This window comes from Halichoeres trimaculatus, unplaced genomic scaffold (genome assembly GCF_033239565.1).
Source record: "Halichoeres trimaculatus isolate MK-OKI-2021-1 unplaced genomic scaffold, fHalTri1.1 fHalTri1_scaffold_14, whole genome shotgun sequence".
Taxonomy (NCBI): domain Eukaryota; kingdom Metazoa; phylum Chordata; class Actinopteri; order Labriformes; family Labridae; genus Halichoeres; species Halichoeres trimaculatus.
Window position 1 is genome coordinate 7,758,723 of NW_027437192.1, and position 19,277 is coordinate 7,777,999.

The following is a 19,277-nucleotide window of genomic DNA, read 5'->3' on the forward strand; positions in this document are numbered from 1 at the left end:
GATGTTCGCCTATCATCTTTAAAGTTAACTCATGTTAAGTACCTTTTTCAGCAGTGCAGAAACCAGAATATAAAAACAAGTATTAGCAGAGGTTTAGGTATCTCTGGCAGCAGTGGGCAGTTAGCACAACAGCAGTTAGCATGTCTAGTTTACAAATAATGCTAAACAGCACTCTTAAAGCCAGAGATTTGAATGTGATATCAAAAGTAGGAAGACAAACATTTATTTCTTGTCTAACAGGAAGGAAATAGCTACTTATAGCTAGCTACTTTCCCATGTTTCACAGTTTTTATCTGTTTGGTAAACTAGCATAGCATACAACTGGCTCTAGTTGGGTATCTCGTGCTGCCTTCAGTGGGAACACTGGAAAATAACAGCATGGATGACAACAGATCCACTGTTTCCCTCATCGATCTCTAAATGAAAGTGTGGAGGAAAAAAAAGTTAATCTGTACTGAAACGACAAAAGAAAGACAACAAAATAAACGATCAAGATTAGCCCTTGTTATAGTTCTTTTCGGTCTCATAAATGGCTAACGTTAATTTAAGTATAATCTTTTCTCTTGCTAATATTAGCTAACGTAGCTTCTCTAACTACAGGTCCATACATTTTACCTTTATGTATTTATGCAAACTGGATTCCCAAGGCTCCAGCATCTCCGAAAATGTCAGACGTATTAAAACTTGTTTTTCATCCGCCCATTTATTCCTTGAGTGCTACTCCACAACTATGCTCAAACTCAAGCTCTGACTTGTTTCAAGATTGCTGTGAAGTGATTATATGTAAGGAGAAAAGAAGTTATCTCCAGCCTTAACCTGAACCCATGAAACATTGATTAAAAGACTCACACGCTCTTGAAATATCCTCAAGAGGCCAATCATAACTCAGAGACAATAATCCTGTTATCAAAGTGTTCTATAGGCTGAAATAACGAGCTCTTAACTGTATCAAGCTGTACATTTTGTCCTTTATTCAACCCTCAATGAGGAAGATACTCATTAAGGTTAAAAAAAAAATGTTTCCCATCAGTAGAAATAATGCTGATGTTGACTTTTCAAGGACATCTGCCTCTGAAAGCACAATTAACAAAGAGCTCACTCTGGCAGTGTTCTTGCCATAATTGGCTCAGTCGTGACGTATCCATACAGCACAGTTTAAATCCACATCACCTTTGATAGAAAATCTATACTTCATTATTACACTAACAGTTATGCAACCCTCTTTATGTTGTGTTCTGCTGGCTGTTATATCCCTGTTTGTTAAAGCTCCTTTTCATAGGGTTTCTCTTTGAGGGTCACATCCTCACGTTGAGGTCCAAAATGCAAATTTCTATAGATTACAAAACACCTGAATATATTAGAGTAGCCTGTCATCTTCCAGGATGAGTGGCTCTTCTTTTGTCACAGGACATCAAACACTCTGAAGACCTTTAACACTGTTTCATCACAGGAGAGGAGGCTGCAGTGTTGTGCAAGAGGGACCTCTGGTGCTCCATCAGTGAGCTGCAAAGAAGCCGTTTCACAGAGAGCCAAACTTTTCCAGAATGAACCGTTCAAGTGCTCTCTAAATAACTCGATACAATTAGTTTCTGTTCTAGAATGTGTCATAATGCTTAAAAATTAGCCTCAGTTTGAATTAGCCTTATCTGAGTTAGGGGTTTCAAAGCTATGGTACTGTATGTTCTAGATCAGTGTAGAATGTTCCGCCGCATTGTTCTACACCATTCCACAATGTAATGAACTGAGCTTTTCTGGCACTAATCAATCCACAGAAGGAAAAAGGGTATTATGCTTATTTTTTGAATGTCATAATTTCTCTAATAGCTGTGTTGCAGCTTTATATGATTTACAGCTCAAAACGTTCTTTTCATATTTCAAGCTGGTGTCCTTGAAAACACTGATGTCAGCTTCTGTTACAAATATTTCATCATGCCTTGACATTCTGTGTGTAAAAGGCATTTAATGTTCTAGAATGATCTACAATAATGCCAAATGTTCAAGAATAATCCAAACTGCTGAATAGAGCTTTTTTTTTTAAACATTCATTTATGTTAATGATCAGCCAAATTGACAGGCAACATTCCAGAATGTCTGTCAATGTTATGAATCAACCTCAGTGTTCTAGAATAACCCAATATATGTTGCAATATTCTAGAAGAAAACATACTACACTGCTTTCAATAGAGTTACAGTTTTCCATAATAAATCAGTATAAATGATTGCTTTTGTTCTGGAATAACGTTAAGTAAATGTTGGGTAATTTTCTAGAATGATAGTATCTTAACATGAGTCCTTAAGTTCCAAATGACAAAATAACTTACCTCTTGAATGATATCCCCAAGTCCTCTAGAATGATCAAACTACTTGTTGATAATGTAACAGAATTACTAATGCTGTTTAAGGTGAGCCTTGGAACATTCTAGAATCCCTTGCTACTGTGAACAGTTATATTCTGGAATGATCTCAATTCTGAAATTGGTGTCAGATTAATCTGCCAAATGGGCACGTAATGTTCCAGAATGCCTCACAATGATTTAAAAAAAGGCCATGCCACTGTAATAATTTTAATAGTCCCAGTGTTCTAAAATTGACCAATTAAATATCTTTTTTTTTTCTAGAATAACCAAAAATCAACATCTTTAACATGAAAAGGTATTCTAGGAATTATTATCTGCAGTATATGTTGTGTTTTTTTCCTAGTTTTAGACTCTTTTAGGTAAAGTGGGACATTAAAAATACAGCCCAGTTTTCTGAAATGACTCACTAAAACTATTCATGTTTTCGAATGTGAGCCGTATTAAAAATGAGCTTCAGATTAAAGGGCAACTCCGTTTTTTTTTTTACACCTGGACCTTATTTATAGGTGTAAGAAAAGTTTGTTTACCAGGTCAGCTCTGGGTCAGCTGACCCACCTGAAGACGGTAGACGAGCTGACTTTATGATAACACTGGTGATGGATGAAAAAATACAGCCGAAATGAGCGATTTTGCAGAGATTATGTCCCGTGCTGAAGCTCCCTTGCCGTGGCCCCCGCTAAGTGCGGCTAAAATCGGTTGGATCTAAATAACTTTTGAAGGACTCTGAGCTGCACGTTTGCATGTTTGTCTGAGTGAGTATATGAGCATGCGAACACCTATAACTAAGGTCCAGGTGTCAAAAAAACTGAGTTGCCCTTTAACAGGTAACAATCTGGAATGCCTCACAATGTATTCAGTGAGCCATTTTGATATAGAATGAGCCTTGAAAATGACATGTAGTGATTTTAAATGACAAAAGTGCATGTTTTACAAAAAATATCCAGAGGCTTCATGGTTTATTTCAATAAAGACTTCTTTTCTATACATAGTGCAAGGAAACATCAACGCGTCAGGGGAAAAACTGAATTTATGCCCTGTGTTTTCTTCTTCTCTACCAATAGCAAATGATTTCTGTGCAAAATGCAAATTAACTTTATCAGGGGTCAACAAATAGATTCACAACACTGTCTGTCACATTTACAGCTTAAAGCATCAATAAACATGAAATTGCACAATTTAAAAGCGTCATTTGAAAAATGATTCATGATTGCTCATTTTTTCCTGATTTTTCCATCTTATGAAAAAATATACATCAAAGCTGAAAACCTCCGTTTTACATTAAGGATTAATTTCCACCAAAGCTCTCACTCGCTTCCTCTTTGAAAACATGACCACTCATGTCCAAACTTTGTGACTCAGTCCTCAGCTCATCCACAATCCCAGACACACCGCCAAAGAGGCCGCGCATCCCTTCCTCCATCTCTCCGTGAAAGTCCACCTCCTCCACTTTCACTTGTCCTCCTGCCAGGAAAGCTTCTCCATCTTCAAAGCCGTAAGTGTAGCTGTCGTCCATATCTGCTGCTGTGCTTGTGTTGTTACTGTTACCTGAGGAGCTGGAGGCAAGTCTCTCACATCGCGCCTGGTGCCTCAGGAAGCTGTCTCTCCAGATGACTTTCTTCCCACACAGGCCGCACTCGTAGGGACGCAGCCCTCCGTGAGTCTTCAGGTGCTTTGTAAGGTGGTGCTTCATTTTAAAGGACTTTGTGCAAACGGGGCAGCCGAAGGGGCGCAGATTGAGGTGCTGCATCTTTACGTGCCTGTCACGCATGCTCTTCAGGGTGTAGGCTTTGCCACAGTGGCAAAAGTGGACTTTGCCTGCGAAAGGGGCGCCATTATGGGAAACTGAGGATGATGAGGATGGAGTTGGGGGTGAGGAGGGTGGTGGCAAAGCAGCAGAGGATGGGGACACATGGCGATTAGCTAACTGACCTTGTCCTGCACTAGTGGAGGGCCAGTTAACCTCTGAGCCAGCAACGCCAAAGTCAGGAGACCCTGGCACCAGAGGCCTCTGGGAAACCTGTCCTGTTCCCTCTTCAATCTCGTCATATGTTTCCCTGCTGAAGCTCCCTCCTGTGAAACACTCAAAGTCCCCATCCTCCTCCTCCTCCTCTTCTTCCTCTTCATCATCCTTACTGCAGCTGCCAGCTTCTCCGCCCTGCAGCCTCATTCCCGGCTCAGACGAGGGACCTGTCTGCCACGGCATGCGAGCTGGAGCTGAACAGGAAGGGCCTGGAGCGACGTCGACTGTTTGACATGAAGCATGAACACCCGGCAGGTCTGAGGGGGGATCACCTCCCACCATATTTCTCTGCACTTTCTCCTTCATCTCCTCTGCACTTGTTTTCCCTGTGGTTTGTCCGTGACTCTCGTTTGGATTTTGGTGGAAGCCTGTTGAAGACACATAAACAAAAACACATGAAAATGACTTTACAGAAGAAGGAAGATTTTACAACCAAGCACTGAAGAAACGCTGCATACGAATGCCTTGTTTCTAAATATCTACTGTATGTTTAAAGCTCCTGCAACTACTTCTTTATTTGTGTTGATTTTGGCGCCCCCTCTGGACAAAGCTGTACCCTTTATCACTTTGACACCGCAAGATGTGTCCCTTGAAAAAAGTTCTCCTCCTGCTGTCTTAAAATAATTAATACTTGCCGTGGAAGAGGCCTTCCTGGTTTTATTTGAAACTTTTCCAACTTAAAAGTTCCTGTGCAGATTGTTTTAAATCAGTTTAAAAACAGACCAAAATAAATACAATGCTTGTCAAAATCAAATAAAAAGGTAGGTGTCACATGAGCATCATAAAGAATCATCTATTTCTACTGCAAACAAGGGTGATGTATTCTCTTGTAGAAGGACTGTAAAGACAAGATCAGCAATAACAAAACACATGCTGCTTTGTCCTTAAAGATGCTATGAAGAGGATCTGTTTCAATTGCACTCCCTCGCCCGGGGTCTCCGCACACTGTCGAGAATTACTTTTAGGAAGGCGTGTGTTTGTTTTGGAATTAAATGGAGATAAGATCCAAACAAATTTTCTTTGTTCAAGACAACTTTTTACTGGATACAACATGCTGAGCTTAAGGACTTATCAGTAAAGTTATATAGCGCTACAGTTTGAAACGTGACATCAAGCTGGCTTTATGTAGTGCTATCTGTAGCCTGTAGCTCCGACGTATCTGTAGGCTAACGTAACATCAAGTAAACACTGTCAGTTTGTTTGTAGTCTGGTAGCCATTTATTTAGCTCAGCTAGCAGTCCGCTTCTCTAAGACATGTCCATAATGTGTAACGCTAGTGAATCCTGGTTAGCTATGTCCTGCCAGTCATCTACCAATCAGAGCTAACGTAACCTCACTCTTCATTTTACTGATAGACTCTCAAGTTTGATCAGACCACTGCAGAATAACTGCTGACTGTGGGTTGGAATGAACATTAGCACAAACAGTTTAGCCCAAGCTAAAGGCTAATCAGTCTTTAGCTTGGGCTCTCTCCCACTCTCCCTTTTAGCCTCTAGGGATGTCCCGATCTGATCATGTGATCAGAATCGGGGCTGATCGGGGCATTTTTTAATGATCGGAGATCAGGGGAGAGGGAATCGGAAAAAGCCTGGGGCCTTAGTTCTTGTTTTTAATTAAAATGTGTATAAAAGCGCATCATCAGTCATTTTAGAATATAACTTTATTTGTCATTATAACAAGTACAACAAAATTGCAAACAAGAAATTGCAACCTTATTGTCACACACATACAAGGTAATCTTGTGGTGCACCACTGAGAAGCTTTATTTTTATTTTGTTGATCCAGTGCTGCACTAAGTGGAGAAAAAAGCTATATCCATGTTGGCTAGAATGATACCTTCATTTAAATCACATTAAAAAAAACCTAAAAGGGTAACTTGTAGGAGTGTTTTTCTTTTCTTTTTTTTTAATGCATTGCTGAAAGATCGGATCGGGAAATATCGGGATCGGCAGATACTCAAAATTAAAAAAATCGGATCAGGAGCAAAATAAACATGATCGGGACATCCCTACTTTCTACTGCTCTTCTGTCCTTTTTCTGTCTGACAGTTAGGCTCCTGTGTCCACCATTACTACAAAACTAGTCACAGAAATTGTTTTTAGCAGAGAAAAATACAGATCTCTGTGTTTTATCTCTTCTCACTACTAAACTTAGTCAGCCAGTGTGGTGTTGTTGTAGAGACCTAGATGTGCCGTAAATCAGTCCGGTCCTGGACATCCCAAACTGGAAGCTAAGAATTAGCAAGTTAAAATAACCTGTAACCAGTAATATTGGTGCTGATTATCTCACTTAAAGTGTGGATTAAGATCAGGCTCTATATCTAGAAGGGAGACTTTTTCAAGATCACTTTCAAAGATGTAACTTTATTTGACTTGCGTAACCGATTCTTTAATCATACTAGCAGATTAAAAGTTAACCTAATGGATGTTTAATTTGATAGCAGCAGTAATCACTAATTTTCTCACACAGGCTATGGTTTAATTTGCCTTAACAGTGTAAATGACAAAAGCCTGAAGAAACTGGTTAATAAGGTAGGTACACACTAATATTTTCATGTTCTTGCAGCTTTAGCTACTCCAAGCAACCCCTGCCTTGCAAACGGTTTGCTAGTTTGTAAGTTATAAATAAAGCAGAGACTGCAGACTGTAAGCCTTCCTGGCTGCCCACTCATGTTGCTTTACAGTATTAAGCCTTGTGTACAGCTCTCACTTAGTTCGCAATGATCTGTGCAGTGACTCACTCCAATGCACCAAGTTTATACGTGTTCCTTGCAGAATGCCAAGATACAACGACACTCCATGATGAGTAAAAGGAACTTGTTGTAAATGAATACTAGATTTAATACTGGTAAATGCCAACTCGTCTCTGGAGAGCACATCCGAAAGGAAAGTCCAGGTTTAGTCTGTATGTGCTCACTGAGTATTCTGGAGATTAAGGGATTGGCTGATTGGAAAAAAAAGTATGATTTGATTAAACGTATAGCTATGTGCCTGTTTTAAGTCACTGTGTGAGGCTTGTATTGTTTTAGTTTAAAGTAAAATGAGGCCTTTGTATCTTACCACAGTGTCCCATTTGTGCAAAGCCTTCTTTCTTCTCCACCGCCTCTTCTCCTACTCCCTCGTCGGCCTCGATCTCCCTCTTCTCATTCTTCTTCCTCTCTTGTGCCTCATCACTGTCTCCGACCTCTCTATTCTTAACAAGCAGTCTATCTGCACTTGGCAGCGCTCCTCGCTGAGTAATCCTGGCTTTCTGCTTTAATGCTTCACCACATGGGAACATCCCATGGTGCCGGCTATTGAGACTAGGTCCATCATGGGCGTAGTGGCTAGTTTTGGCCTGGCTGGATACCCATGATTCCTCACAGCTGGGGTAATCACTCTCTGCATAGCACGGGAGGGCTTCCAGTTGAGAGTTTGCTAAGTGCTGGGCTGATGTGGGCCGAGGACGACCCCATCTTTGAAGCTCCTGCGGCCGTCTCCATGTGGCTAATGGGGGCAACGCATCAGGCTTCCGCTCCTTCCGTCTTCCCTCCCTCTCCAGATACAAGCAGTCTGAACTGCTGGGGGACTGCTGGCGAGACGCAGAGCCTGGGGGAGCCGAGGAGGCCTCTCCAGGGGGGACTTCTGATGAGGGCCGAGACCTTTTCAGGATCTCAGTGCATTTGTCTACGATGTGCCACATCTGGAGGAAGCTGGCCACAGTGACGTAGTTGACGATGTCGTCATGCACGATGCTCAGCTGGCCTGTGTATGCTGAACTGAGGACGCTCTCAAAGGCCACAGGGTCCATAACCGAGGGCAGGGACACAGTCGTAACATTCTTCAGTAACACCTGATGAGGCAGAAAAACAAACAGTACAGATGAATGACCTATGCTGCAACCAGTCAGTAAAGGGAGCTAAAATGTTGGCTTCACTTTCAAGGAGCTGTCTCATCATCCTCTATTGATGCAGATTTCTTTTTGATGTATCCCACCCACCTGGTCATGAAAGTAAGGGGAGGATGCAGCGAGGACACATCGGTGTGCTTTGAACACATGACCCTGCACCTGGATGGAAAGGTCGCACAGCCGGCCTTCTTCTCTTTGGCGGTTCAGATTGTCCAAAACGGCAGCTCGGGCACCAGGGAAACACACCTGGACAGTCAGACCAGCAGCAGGAGCACTGCAGGTTGGATCCATGGTGACACTGAACTGTGGTGAAGAATAAAAAAAGTTTAAGATACCCTTAAAATTCTAAATAAGGGATGTGTAATATGTCATCATCACTGTATCAGCATTTGCAGAAACAAAAACAAATGTATGCATTCATCCCAGGCAGTATTTTCTCACCCATTAATTGATTACATCAGTATATAAATTAGCAACGATAAGCAGTGAAACAAGCTCATCAGGCGATCCTTAATCCTGGTTAAATAAAAATTCAATACATAATAAGATAAATGACAGTCAAACTTCTTAAAATCAACACTCCTACAGCCAGATATAGGGGAAATGCTGCGAGAAAGGCCTAAATTGTCAATATCGATGTTGATGTAAATGGTCATAATCAGCTAGCTCATGTTAGCTTTTCATGACACAAAGCACTAAGTTGTTTACCGTGCCTTTTCACGCTAAGCATAGTGAATTATCTGAATTTTAGGGTAATGAAAAAGAGGTCAGATTCAGTTGTATCCGTCTCGTATCTAGTCTGTGTATAGTTACAGTCCTATGTTAGCATGTAGCTAACCAGAAGTCTCTACATTCCCCTAACTACAGCGTTAGCATGAGCAGAGTTATTACTTTACCTTTGAAATGTCAGTTGGTGGAGCTTTTTAATTCGTCGCTGTCTATCAGTACAATGACATTCTTATTTATGAATCCCAGAGACAAAACACAATAAAAATTAAAAACAAGCCAGCTACATGCTAATAGCAGCTTGCCCGTAGGCGTAGCTGATGCTAGCTCATAGAAAGAGCAGTATCAGCGTCCTCAAACACAACGTGAGTGGGTGTTTGGTGCGATTGATGATTTGAATTATTGCTGAAAGTCATCGCCGTGGCCACGTTTTACCATAGACTGTATAATTTAACGTTACATAACGTTTAACTGGATTTAACGACTACAAGAAGCGGATATCACAACTTTATGAGCTTTGCTATGATGCATTTAGGTGTTCATCTAATGCTCGGAGTTTCTAGACGCTACTGAAGAAATTCAACATTTTTTAAAAGCAAACGCATCTTTAGTCGAGCTTTTTACTTTATCTGGTTTATCTTATTATGTATTTAACGATCTCAGCCTCTTATCTTTTCTAACTGGTTGTCCTTTTATTAAATCATTTACTTACCTTTTATTTAAATATTAGCGCCTGTTCCCTTTAACTGCTATCTTTTAGTATTTTATTCGCATATTTATCTCTTGTAGTTTAAACATCTAATTCTACCTTTTGAGTTGTGTTTCTTATATGGGATGGGATGGGAGGTATGTCTGGTAATTCTATTTAATGTTATTATAATTGTTATTATTTTTTATAACATAATTAAACGGGGGGATGTGAAAGGACGTGTAATAATTTTACTGGAACTTAAATAGGAACCTCTCATTAAACAGATATAACGGTGAGAAATAATATATATATATATATATATATTTTTAAAAAAGGAATAAAACATTGTGTATGCTTTTCTAGCACATTTATAGCTCACAAGACATCATACAAACAGTTTACCATGTCAAATTGGTAAAAACAACTTTCAGCGCCACTGTCCTGACTTGACACAAATTCCTTTAGGTGGAAGCTCTTTTTTACGGGGAATCCCACACTTCGTGAATGCACCTATAGCCGTTGACTCCTGCTGTCAGAATTCGATCACCCCGCATCACAAGAGTTAATTTAAAGGGCCAGTTCACCTTATTAGTGTATCCCTCCAACACAACTATTAAAGGCTACTTTCTCGTTTAATTTGCGGTGAACGCCAAGGGAAGCCCTCCTAGGCAGCCCCAGCGAAAATACGCTCGTTTCCTTTAAAAATAAATGCCAGGATAAGGGCTGCTCAGGCGTCGTGTAAAGGTGCCTGCTCGGTCATTCACGCATTGCCGTTTTTACCGCAGTGCATCTGCAGCATCCTGCGCTCGGAGCGACAGAGGTGCCGCTGTGGCGTAGGAATAAAACACCGTGAACTGGCACGTTTATTATATTTTTATTTTTGGGTGGGTTGGCTTTGTATGTAGCCGTGTGTGGTCGCGCAGTGTTTTTTTCTGCAATGCCTGCGCGATCTAAGAAGCGTCTCTTCTACGAGCATGGAGTAATTAGATGAAGAATTTCCACATTTTTCCACATTCAGCTGTCATCGCAGGAGAAAAAGGACAGCGGTTTTTTATTCAGCGGAGAGGACTCGAGCAGAGGAGGCCTCAAAAGGACAGATGGACAGTAGGCTCTGATTTCAGAGATCCGATTAAGGATAAAAACCATTAGACCATCAGATTGGTCGGCATTTAATATTAGTATCGTGTAGCCTGTAAGAGGTAGCCATTAAATTCTTATCCAAGAGCATGCAAATTAATTGTATATGCACTAGCGTGTAAGTGTACAGAAGACGCTCAGTCTGTAGCTTTCATATTGCACATAATCAAAAAAAATATCCTAAGCTTTCCTTTGTGTTGCTGTGCTATATGTATTTGCCAACATAGAGGAGCGGAGCATGTGGCCTCTGATTGATCTGTGCATCTCACATTAGGATCCTCAGGGAAAAATACAATCATATCTCAGGGTGTTGCTCTGGGGGAACACTGTGAGTCACCTGATATCTGGATTGTTTCATGTGCTCCTCCATAATTAAAAGTACAAAGCCCATCACTTGGCTGCATTCTGAATACATAGAAACGCAGGGGCTGTCTCCAAAGCAGCAATAATCTCTGGCAATAAATCCTGTAAACAACAGGAAACTGTTGCTGGCTTGTGCCAAAGATTGGAGACTGTAACAGAGGTCCCACTGTTGGGACATCATCGACAGATTTCTGGGAAAACAAGAAAGATTGTAGGCGGATACGTTTTGCACTTCATGTATGTCTTGCTGCAGAAGTCTTGGTACATGTTTGGCAGTACTTTATCGGTGCACAGCTTTGAGAATTCACAGCTTAGGATTTAAAAACCTCTGAAAACATTAACCTTCACACACTTGGAGGTGCTCAGTTTCCAAGTGTTATCAATCAAAGCTCCTTCCTTGGGATAGTGTAAAAGTTTGGAATTGTGGAGACTCCTCAAATCAATCAGCTGCTCTAACATTCGTTGACATGGCAGCAGCATCAGCGCACTTCCTTCTCCTGTCTCTTCTCTGCAGCCTGTTGGGTGAGTTCAACATATTGTGTGCAGCCCTTCATAATTTGCTGCTACGTTATGTAAACACAGAGTAATGGTTGCTTGTCTCTTTCTCTCTGTCTCGTGTGTAAACAGTGTACCAGTGTCATGGGGCGTGTGCTGAGGTGGACTCTGACACAGAAGCGGTAGCAGGAAAGGGCTTCAAACTGGGATGCATCTCCTGCAAGAGGAGGAGTGAGGTGGATGGAGCCGCCACAGTCGAGTGGTACTTCAGGCCCAGAGGAGAGGCCGACTTTGCTCGTGTGAGTACAAGCGCTGGAGAGTTTTTTGTCTGGGGCCAACAGGAAATGTTTCTGACACAGCACAATGTGGAGTACAGGACGGTTTTCTGCTTAAAAGTATCCTTAAAATCCAACTTGTCTAAAGCTGCATTCCTCAAGACACTGACTATTAATATATGCATGCTTAAAGAGGCACAGCGTGTTCACTTCCTTTCCATCTCTCTATTACTCACACACAGACACACACACATGCGCCCTGGATTACACAATAGTGGCCAGCGCTCAGGCCATTGTGTGGTTCAACAGGAATCGATAGTGATATTTTACACCACGGAGATCATTAAAGCTCCAGAGAAAACACATGCCGACCTAATGTTTGGATCTTCTGCAAGTGGCTGGAGTGGATGTTGCAATGTTGCAGCTGGGAGACATTTTTGAAACGCTGTATTAGGAGTCAAATACCAGATGTGTGGGGGAGTCAAGCTGGAGTACTGGGAGAACAGGGGCCTCTTTGTGAGGAGGGACCAGAGAGACACTGGGTTTGATGGTCGAGGAGGAACGGATAGAAGAATTCCTACAGAGAGTAAAATGTGTGAGTTTCCACTTTGAGCTGCAAACAAGCAACAGATGCTAAAACTCTCAAACTAAACATCAACAAGTCTTCAGTCATACAGATTTTTGTGTTAAGTCAGTTGTTTCTACTTCTTGTTGAGCTGAAAATATTGGTCAAAAAAGTTAGGTAGTATACACAGGAATGTCTCTATCTGTACGTCTTGGCAGTAAAGTGAAACGGTATCATTCCCCTGTGTGCGCGGTACGTGGAAAGGAGAGAATGACAATTAATTCATGCTGAACTTGCCTGCTCCAGGGTCGCACAAGGTCATTGTCTTGAGACGGATACAACCCCCATCAGCTCTAACCATGGAGCAAAGTGAATTCAAGCTTTCACTAAAAATGTTGTTTTATATCCAAAGAAGACTTATTTGATCCACAGAGAGGAAACTGACAATCAGAAGAAGAAGAATCAGTCCAAGGAGGCTTAAAACTCTGGGATAAATACACAAAGAAAACAAGCTCTGCAATTTAGATTAAGTCAATTTAAATACCTTTATCTACAGATGTTTAACTGAAGCTTGAAAAAGAAGAAACAAATATATGCCAAGTGACTGAAAAAGTGGCGAATAGTAATCATTAACCCAAATTACCTAAAGTTCATGAAGAAAAATATAAACCAGAGAAACTTTCTTAGTCAGTGTGAAAAAAATAATATGATATTGGGTCATTAAAAGCTTTTATTTCAGAGGTTCAAGGAAAATTTGAACAAAGACTATAAAAATCAACCAAAGAGGCTTGCTAATGCTCTTGTGTAAGATAGGATACACTGCAAGTAAATTTAAATTTTTACTTAACATTAGGGATGGGTACCGAATTAGGTACTTTTATATGTACCAACCGAATTCTGTCAAAATTACCGGGTACTGATTCACGAAAAATCAAAAGGTACCATGTTTAGGTACCGGAATGCATCCTTTGTGTCTGTGAGGGAGTGGAAGAGGAGGTGATTTTCCATGCTGGATATGAACACAGCATTGCAAGTTTATATACCAAAAAGAATAGAATATAATAGAACTTTATTGTCATTGCAACAAGTACAACAAAATTGAAGTCACAGCAGCAATCAAGAAAACAAAAGTAAGGAAGTGTATAGAAAGTGCAAAAAGGTCCATAAGAAAATAGATGCTGACAGCTTGTCCATCATTGTCCAGTCAGCCAGCCTCCACCTCCACAGGGTCCAGGACTGAGCTTCTTCAGCAGTCTGTTCAGTCTCTGTCTCCTGGATCCTGTTTGCTCACAGCAGGTGAAGCTCTTCCAATGTGGCATTAGTGTCTCCATTAGCCGTGTCTGTGAATAGCATGATGCTACTTTGCCCTCTGTTGCTGGGTTAGCACAGCTAGCTCGTTCATCTTATTGGAGATAGATCTTACATTCCCAATAACGATGGATGGAAGGACAGGTCCATGTCGTCACTTCTTAGCTCACACCTGAGAACCAGCACGTCATCCTCACCTCCTTCTCCTCACCTTGTGGGGAAACATCAAGCCTTACACCAGTTAGCATTGACATGCTACAGGCTCCTAACAGCTGAGTTCACATGTAAACAATGCAGCCATGGTTACATGTAGGATCTCCAGACAAACACAGGATAAAAAGTGGTAAAAAATATCACTGAAGACACAAAAAGTTTGGTGTCCATGACCAACAAATGAACCATACAAAGTGTTGGTCCACTCCAAATACAAAGATTGTGAAAAAGAGACGAAAAAAATTACAAGGACAAAGACGAGAGAGCTGCTGCAAAAGGCAGCCATAGCCAACAGGGCGGCGCCTAGCAACTTTATTTAAAGAATAAATATGTAAAATTTAACAAAAATTGCATTTTATTTTTAAACGGATTGTTATGTTTTACCACATGAACACAAAAAAGTACTGAAAATTGGTACTGATGAGTACCGATACTGATTGCCATTTAAAATGTGAAAGGTACCTATCCCTACTTAAAATAAGACAAAAACACTTGATGAGATTTCTGTTTTTTTGCAGTGTACTGTAGGATGCAGTAGGATAGAATGGGATACAATAAAATACAATAGAATAGGATACAACAAAATAGAATGGGATATGATAGAATATGGTATGATATAATAACATATGATGCTATTTGATGCTCTTGTGACAGCAGTTTTTCACCTGTCAATGTTTTTGTGGCACCAGATCTACACCTACAACGAGGACGGCCCCACCATCGAACACGAGCACTTCATGGACCGCGTGGATTGGAACGGAAGCAAGAGGAGCAACGACATCCAGGATGCATCCATATATCTGCTCAATGTCACCTTCAACGACTCGGGAACCTACCAGTGCTTCTTCCACCGCATCCTCTTCTACACTTCCTACGAGTACAACACCATGGTCAGCAAGGTGGTCCACCTCAATGTGGTGGCTAAGGGTAAGATTATGAGCAATGGCTGTAGGAAGTTTAACTTATAACACATTTAAAAATATGGAAAAATCTCACTCTGACCCACTGAGATCAACAGACCAATAGACCATTAGCTATAGATGATAGTATACAGTATGATACAACAACATTATTTAGACTCCTACTGGACTCTAATACCGTGACTCCACCATGTGACTGAGGGGAATGAACCTGGTGAGGGACTCAGGGACAGGAAAGCAGCAAAAGCAGCTGTCACCAATTAACGTCTCTGTTTCCTGTGTGCAGCCACCAGAGGAACGGCCTCCATCGTGTCTGAGGTCATGATGTACGTGTCCATCATTGGCCTTCAGGTCTGGCTCCTCATAGAGATGATATACTGTTACAGGAAGATCGCAGCAGCTGGGGAAGAAGCGTTACGAGAAGCAGCGTAAGATTTTTTGTATTTAACACATCTGCATGCTCGCGACAACGCTCAAGGCATGTGGACCCTTCAACTCTCCTGGTGATGTTGAAGGAAAGTGGTGCATTAGCTTTTTATGGATGGATAAGAAAGAATCACAGAAGCAAAAACTTTTTTATAAAACTTAATTTTATCATCAGATGATTGTTACAAACTGAGCAGGTTTCATAAAGTCAACACTTTCATCCTCTTAACTAAAACTTTCTTCCTTTACCGGTTTGCCAGCATTAATGCTAACAAACAAATGTGTCTGTCAGCTCTTTAGTGAAAATTTCATAAAGTTATTTCATTCTTATCTGATCTTAATTTTTGTTTCTCAATGCACATCTGGCTGTTGTTAGGAGCAAAAACTTATTACTCAAACTACAGAGAAGCAGGATCATTTTCATCCATATTGTTGCTTCTGATGCCAGTGGAGTCGCCCCCTGCTGGTCATTAGAAAGAACACCGGTTCAGGCTACCTTCTTATTATTTTAAATCTCAGGACACAGTCTATGCACGTCTCTAAGCATCTTTTATCCTTAGTCGTTACACCTGGTTTGCAATGCCTCCTCCAGTGTTGATATCCATTCAAAATATAAGTAAGCTAATGCTAATCAGCTTAGCTTTCCTAAAGCTACAACAGTCTGTTCCCTCCTCAAAAACAGGTGGTTTACAGACATTCATGAGACAGCAGTGGATGGTTCAAGTCTGTCTCTTGATCATGTTTGAATTCAGTGTTTGGTTAACAGTTGAGCTAACAGGCTAACTGACAATTAGCGGTTGCTTCGTTTAGCTTTTGCTAACCCTTCACTGAATAAAAATAAAAGCTTGGTTGAAGAAACAATTGAATAAAAATAAAATAGGAAGAAGCTTGGTGAGCTGTTGAAATGGCTGGCTGGTTGGTTGGCTAGCTTGTTAGCTTGGCAGCTAATGTTGTAGTTCTAACATCACCAAGCTTCTACGACACATATTTTCACACTGCTGAATTTGTCTGAATCTGTACTTTAAAAAAACAACTTGTCTGAAAGATTATGATATCAAGTGTGAAAATAGGTTTAAACCGTGTGTATTTCGCCATGAATACATCCATGTTTTATTCATGTCCAACTTGCTGAAGTTACACACCTTTAATTTTTAAAGAACACTCTCTCCTTGGTTTTTATTTCTCTCCTCTACTTTACCTGTCCTCCTACGGATTTATTTTTAAGACTGCCAAAGTTTCCATTATATCTGTGTGTTCTCACTCTGTGTGTTTGTCTATCCTCTCACGCTCCTTGTTCTCTACTTGTCATGTTTTCGTCCTGTCTCATCCTCCTCCGTAGTAAAAACCAAAACCAAATCCAAAACCAAAACCTCCCTCCTGTAAGTCAAAATAAGGAACAAAGACCTGTCATACTACCATAGCTGTTTTGTTTTGACATTTAATCACCAATTTCATTTTACGGAGTTGAGACGTTCTGACAGCCACTGAGGGTGTGTTTTTCTCTTTTCTGTCTAGAAATGCTGAATATTTAGCGATAGCCTCGGAAAGTAAAGACAACTGTGCAGGGGTGCAGGTCGGAGAATAGCACAGGTACGTTGGAATCATTGTATACTTATCAATTAACAGTCCCACTATGGAAATCAGTTTTTATTTTGTCGTATGTCACCATTTAGATTGTTCATTTGTACTGTGTTACACAAATGTTTCACATTTTTTTATTATTTGTAGTCTATGTCAACTTAGGAAACATAATTATTTCATCCAGGACTACTTTTATCAAAATAATTAAGTATTTGCATGTGGCAAGTAAAATTTGCTCTGGGAGCTCCCTGCCCTTCCATGTGCCATGTTTAAAGGTCTCACATTCTGCTCCTTTTCTTCAGTTTAATATGGATCACTGATGTCTTCATGAAATGGTAGTAACATGTTTTGGTCCAAAAAGCCAATAAATCAAGCACAGCAGCATTGTTTCCAGGCTCTCATAGCCCCTCTGTTCAGAACGCTCTGATTTAGTGGGCGTGACCTTCATATGTAAATGAGCCACCGCTGATACCACCCCGCTCTTTAGCGTCACTGAGAGCGGCGCCACGAGCTCCGAGTGCACAATGTTTAGAAAACAGAGAAGCTCGTTTACCGTAACATTACAGGCTAAAACAACAGGCTAACTGCAGCTAAAGTTAGCATCCTGAAGCTAACACAGAGACAGGGGGGACACTGAGGAAAAGCTCTTACATCTGCTCCACAGCACACAGCATTTAAAATACTCACATTTCCAGGGTCCCAGGTTTGTTGACGAATGGTTGGTAGTGCGCCTGGATTCAGGACCAGACTATTCGCTAGCCCTCTGTTGGACTGTCCAAAGTTGGAAAAGCAGTTGGCTGTGAAGTGACTAGCACACACATGCACAGTTTTACTGAGTGTAGCTGGAACATTTCCTTGATAAATGAACTTTAACCACTTAGTCTTGTCTTCTTTCGAGATGGGAAACTTGTGCATGGAACTATGTGGCTGTTTACAGCCAAAATCAGAGCAGTGATGGCTTTCAACTTCAGCATTCTCCTCCCTGCTGCTGGAGGGAAATCTTTCCAGCAGCGGGGAGAGGAGTGGGCGGGGAGGGGGTTCGGGGGTATCTGCTCCGGTGGACCAATCAGCTCAGACTTGTTCCTGATTGGTCAAAAAAGGGAATTGCTGACGTCAGCAAATCTCCAAAAACCAAACAGCTTGTTTTAGGTCAGGATTTTACATTCACAAGCACTATTAACTACAGGTTTTGTCATTAAATATCACATTTTGTGGGCTGGGAGGAAAGCCAAAGACCCACAAATTTCACTAAAAGACTTAATAAAGGGATTTTTGCATAATATGGGACCTTTAACCATTTAATCAATAAGCCAAGCATAAGAGTTTATGATACTAGTGAAACGCCTGTAAAGTGAGAAACAAGTGGTTCTGTTATTTAAAATCTTAATGCTAAGCTAAGCTAACCACCTGCATATGTCAGACCATTTGTTTGGACCCATTTCCTGAGAAGCTGTCATACATGGAGCTGCCTTTTCTTAGGGAAACCTTGCCCAAACTTCTGCCACAAATTAGCTTGAATCTCCAGAGTGGACCGAAACACTTTTTTTTTTTTTTTTTTTATTCAGAAAGAAATTTTGCAACAAAGACCAATCTGTTCATCTTTTGTTCTCTGTGTGGGAGTCCATAGCTTAATCACTGTAGCAACAAATTTATGCAGCAAATGTTTGATGAAGAAGAACTGATCACTGGAGTTAAGCCAACAATTTGTTTCTCAAGATTTTAGTTTTCATTTCTACGGCTGGATTCTCACTGTTGTAATTAAAAGTGACCCGTTAATCTCTGTTTTTGTTGTCTTCAGGCTTCCACTGCAGAGTGAAAACATCCCTCCAACCTCTGACCTGCATGAAGACAACTATGGGGGAAAACTCCTTTGCATCTCAAGTCTCTATTTTACCTTTTCCCTCACATAGATCACTAATGGATATGACATACAAAGAGAGCATGGTACCAGCACTGTATATAGTACGCAGCGCAAAAGCATGTTCTGCACTCACATGAGAAACCCATTATGCATTAATGAGCCACATGTCAAAGCATATACTGTACATACAGTATTTCTTTAAGTCTATGTAGTCGCATATGTACATAAAAACGTTCTTGGTACAACAGTGGAGTCTGTTGTACTCGAGGCTGATTGTTAAAGAAAGCTTTTTACTACATCACCATCACCTAATGTATAAATACAGAGACACACAACATGTATGGTAAAGTTTCTTATAGAATGTAATGAACAATGATAGACTGTCTTTCCAGTTATTAGCTGTACATTGGATAAAATCTGTACTAATAAAAACTGTAAAAGTAGACGGAGA

General features: G+C 40.8%; 2 protein-coding genes across 2 annotated transcripts; one reads left to right on the forward strand and one right to left on the reverse strand.

The window, feature by feature from the left end:
* Window positions 1–3,302: 3,302 nt before the first annotated feature.
* On the reverse strand, window positions 3,303–9,521 carry zbtb22a (zinc finger and BTB domain containing 22a). Its single transcript, XM_074687669.1, has 4 exons — window positions 9,162–9,521; window positions 8,356–8,568; window positions 7,437–8,208; window positions 3,303–4,745 (listed from the first exon to the last, which is right to left on the reverse strand). The coding sequence occupies exons 2-4, from the start codon at window positions 8,554–8,556 to the stop codon at window positions 3,643–3,645; spliced, it is 2,076 nt and encodes a 691-aa protein (XP_074543770.1). The 5' UTR covers window positions 8,557–8,568; window positions 9,162–9,521; the 3' UTR covers window positions 3,303–3,642.
* A 758-nt stretch (window positions 9,522–10,279) lies between these two features.
* On the forward strand, window positions 10,280–19,269 carry scn1bb (sodium channel, voltage-gated, type I, beta b). Its single transcript, XM_074686700.1, has 6 exons — window positions 10,280–11,704; window positions 11,810–11,976; window positions 14,728–14,965; window positions 15,245–15,386; window positions 16,900–16,974; window positions 18,764–19,269. The coding sequence occupies exons 1-5, from the start codon at window positions 11,650–11,652 to the stop codon at window positions 16,967–16,969; spliced, it is 672 nt and encodes a 223-aa protein (XP_074542801.1). The 5' UTR covers window positions 10,280–11,649; the 3' UTR covers window positions 16,970–16,974; window positions 18,764–19,269.
* Window positions 19,270–19,277: the final 8 nt, after the last annotated feature.

Bases quoted from the DNA above. Each gene is read 5' to 3' on its own strand.
- scn1bb (XM_074686700.1), top strand. From the start codon at position 11,650: ATGGCAGCAGCATCAGCGCACTTCCTTCTCCTGTCTCTTCTCTGCAGC. The intron at 11,705-11,809 runs GTGAGTTCAACA...GTGTGTAAACAG, and splicing joins TCTTCTCTGCAGCCTGTTGG to TGTACCAGTGTCATGGGGCG. The intron at 15,387-16,899 runs GTAAGATTTTTT...TTTTCTGTCTAG, and splicing joins GAAGCGTTACGAGAAGCAGC to AAATGCTGAATATTTAGCGA.
- zbtb22a (XM_074687669.1), bottom strand. From the start codon at position 8,556: ATGGATCCAACCTGCAGTGCTCCTGCTGCTGGTCTGACTGTCCAGGTG. The intron at 8,209-8,355 runs GTGGGTGGGATA...CTGCCTCATCAG, and splicing joins CCCCTTACTTTCATGACCAG to GTGTTACTGAAGAATGTTAC. The intron at 4,746-7,436 runs GTAAGATACAAA...TGTCTTCAACAG, and splicing joins TGCACAAATGGGACACTGTG to GCTTCCACCAAAATCCAAAC.